A 3,583-nucleotide genomic window follows, 5' to 3' on the forward strand; every position below is an offset into this window, starting at 1 on the left:
GTGTAAAATAGTCGAGCGCTTTGAGATTCAGATAGACGTCCACTAAGTGCGAATGATATGGACATATCAGGTGGTGTTCGTAATCCACAAGGCGAAAATTTGCAGAGTTCGCCTTCTCGAACCAGTATCAGCCCATTCACAGACTGGCCTTCACAGCACACGACTTTGGAGCCGATGACCTTGACAAATGTAGACTGATACAAGAATTTTTTCTGTAAGAAAAAAATATTGATTAGACTAATAGCGGACGTACTCGGTTTGCAAGGTTGCGGATATCTACTACGGGGATATTATTGAACGCTGGGGCCATGGAGAGGAATCGAGCGGCGCGGTCTCGCTAGGAAAATAAAACGATATTTAAAAAATATATTTACTATTGTAGGATTGAGACTACTTACCTCGACTTCGTGTTGTGCACGGTCAATTCGACTCCACTGATGCCACGATAAAGCCCCTATCACACACGTTGTTGTCGTAATTGCTGAATACGCTCTACAGTAATATTTGATTAGCAGTCAAATATTTTTAATAGCGATTGTTTCTTACCGTGGAGCGTTTGTAATCCTCCCTTGGTGACCAAAAATATCTCCGTGCTCAAGCTCACAGAGCTCTAATTGCGTTTGCTTCCAGTCCGAATTAACGGGTGTTTGATAAGTATTCCATGGAGGTTCCCACGTGACGTCGGACGCACCCATTTCAGCTTCATCCAGCTCTCCCTGCACTTTAAAGCGCTCTTCAGAGCTCTCTAGGTACTCTGCCGACAGCTGAAACATTCTACCAGCAGTCTTTGAGACAGATACTCTTCCTTGAAAAATAAAATACAATGACTTATCATGTGGAGCTTCAACACCATTCTGTTCCATAAAAATTGGTGTTTGGGCTGGAAGAGCTCCATCGGGACTTAGCACAAGATCACGACATAAAAGCTTGCAAACTTCCGGATTCAACGCCGCGCAAACTAAGAATCTCTTCTGCATAAAATCGACGAGGTATTGAAGGTCACTGTCGCTTCTTTCAGACGGTGGAAGTCGAGCAATCTCCAGACTGCGCTGAAGCGTCCAAGCTGTCAGTGCATCTTCAGTCTCATCAGGTTCGCTTTGACACTTGTTTGTGTCTTGGTTTGTGTCAGGTTCGATCTCCAATCCACGTGCTATTTCATCGTTATGTACACTTTGTTGAGGGATTCTTTTCTTCGGAGATGTGGCACGCTTCACGGTGTTGTACAGGTGCTCAGCAGTGTACATCACACTCTCGTCTGCCAAGGTAGTGGAGCCCCCTGAGTTCTTTTGAACAAGGTCGTAATCTTGTGCGGCCTTCTCGAAATCTACATTCTTACGGTACGCTGCTGCTCGCTGTCGATAAAATGCACTTGGGGGTGATCCTCTATTGGACCCTTTTTTGTCTTTGCTGACACTAATCGCACGTGAAAAATAGTCGACAGCTTGAGCTACTTTATCGACACGCATACACAAATTGCCCATATTATAGAACGCAAAGGCATGTTGTCCACCGGGAAGTCTCTGAACTTGCTTGTAAGCTGCTAACGCGGGTCTGATTTGACCTGTTCGTTCTAAACACACAGCGAGCTGGAATTTCGCCTCAATTTCACTCTGTTTTGCAGTCGATAAACTCGTGTAAAACTTGATAGCTCGGTCATAATCTCCATTTGCTCGTGCCTGGAAAGCTCTCGAGCGCAGACATTCGGTAGCATTCATCGCGGCTGTGAAGACGACACGAGCTCGGGACAATAACTCCATAGTTCTCGTTTCTACTCCATCACGATTGGGCTTACCATCCCGACCAAGTTGCCCTCGAGACTCCACACTTCGACCAATAAGCGGGTTCACATACTGTTCCTGGTTTCGTTCGCGTCGAATGGCCTCTTGTAACGCTATAGTGTCACTTCTCGTCGTAAAATGTTCCTCATGTTCATGATGACGGATTTGAGTCTTCGAGGTTCGACTGGTAGCAGGTCGTTTGGGTAGTTTGATGCCCTCCGATGGAGCAGATACTCGAGCGGTAGAAGGCCTTGAAGGTCGTTGTTGATTGGTCTGCTGTGTGTTAGTCGAGGTCAGGAACGCCCATTGTGCGGTGGCTGGATAGGACAATTCCTGTCGAAGTCTGCGATGTGAACTAGCCGAAGACCCACGGGCAGATCTCACAGTTCCATCGGGATATGTCCTCGTTGATGGGGTACATCCTATAGATTCCGATTCTAACGGAGGTCCTTGCATTTTCGCTTGCCACAGCACGTGCTCTTTTTTTCTTGATGAGCATTCACTATTTTTAAAAGGTCTTGACGTTTATAAATACCTGACAACACTGCACCGATCAACCAAATTGATGCTATGGCTTCTTCTATTCCAACAGTAGGCGACCAGAATGACGACTTGGAGAACGCAGTATTTCGCGAGAAGCACCCGAGTGACCCACAGTTTCTCATGTTCCACCCACTCCAACCGATCTGGCAGCTCCCATGTTTCTCCGGGCTCGATCCAGGTCGTCTTATCCGCCCTTATGATCCTCATCTTCGCCCCGTACAACGGTCGCCGTCCGCTGAGCTGGATCCGCATCTCGTCAGGGAAACAAAAGTATCCCATCCGCCACATCCAACCTCACTCCGGCTAGTACCATGAAATTTATTTCCGAGGATAGCGTCTTGACCAGCAAGATCTCCAACCCAAATATCGAACCAGTACACCAAACAACCTGCCAACGTGACCTTGATTCGCGTTCTCCCGTTTGTACGGTACACGCCTTCACCAATCCCAACACAATCTTGGATCCGACTCCCATCCACTTGGCACCCAACCTTACGAGCAAAGGCGGTATCTAGTATAGACACCTCGGCACCACTATCTAGGAGTAGGATTGCTTTTTCATTGTTGATCTTGCCCCCTACCTTGGCTTGTCTGAACCACTTTCCCGGGGCATGGTACTTCCAGTACCCACGGAACTCTCCTGTTAGCAGATCCATGGATCCAACATCCTCAGATCCACGGGATCCAGTAAGCTGACCGACCTTAGGTGGATCTGCAGTGACCTCCTCCTTGGTAGGCTCAAACCATCGACCATGTTGGCGTTTCTCCCAATAACCACGTGCCTCTCCCCTTTGTAGATCCAGGGTTGAAGAGACTTCGGATCTGGAAAACTCATCCACTAGAGATCTTGACAACTGACACTTCATGTAGATCACGTGTATTATCGACTGGATCTAGGGTCCTGCTACCTGAATCTAGCGATGTCTTGTTCACAAATGCATAAATGCAATACCTAGAACGCTCGGCTCGTACCGGATTCAAACCCGGCGAGCGTCCTAGTTTAACATCTTCTCGGCCACTTCTGGCAACATCCCTCTGTGCTTGGCTGGATCAAAGCATTGGCGGATCTGGTATTAGAATTCTTCCATCGGACACTTGCCGACGTCGTGAATCTCGCCACAACCGCGACACACGTAGAAGCAATGATCTTCGGGATGACCTTTCTTGCCACACTTCTCACAAACCAGATGTTTCCAGCATCCAGATTCAGTGTGCTTCCGGGATCCGCACTGCGAACACCTGACCTGGGCTGTCCCGTCCAT

The 3,583-nt window shown here is 47.9% G+C and overlaps 1 protein-coding gene across 1 annotated transcript in view; it reads right to left on the minus strand.

Moving 5' to 3' along the window:
- PITG_20937 (uncharacterized protein) overlaps positions 1 to 1,715 on the minus strand; it is a gene marked incomplete at both ends in the record, with an annotated part of 2,460 nt that extends 745 nt beyond the window's left edge. Inside the window, 5 exons of the mRNA XM_002895145.1 lie at positions 38 to 194; positions 254 to 337; positions 399 to 492; positions 547 to 700; positions 779 to 1,715. Of these exons, the coding sequence (XP_002895191.1) occupies positions 38 to 194; positions 254 to 337; positions 399 to 492; positions 547 to 700; positions 779 to 1,715 (1,426 nt within the window). The remainder of the gene's footprint in view (positions 1 to 37; positions 195 to 253; positions 338 to 398; positions 493 to 546; positions 701 to 778) is intronic.
- Positions 1,716 to 3,583: the final 1,868 nt, after the last annotated feature.

The sequence above is a fragment of the Phytophthora infestans genome, genomic scaffold, assembly GCF_000142945.1.
Source record: "Phytophthora infestans T30-4 supercont1.241 genomic scaffold, whole genome shotgun sequence".
NCBI classification, from domain to species: Eukaryota; Oomycota; class Peronosporomycetes; order Peronosporales; family Peronosporaceae; genus Phytophthora; species Phytophthora infestans.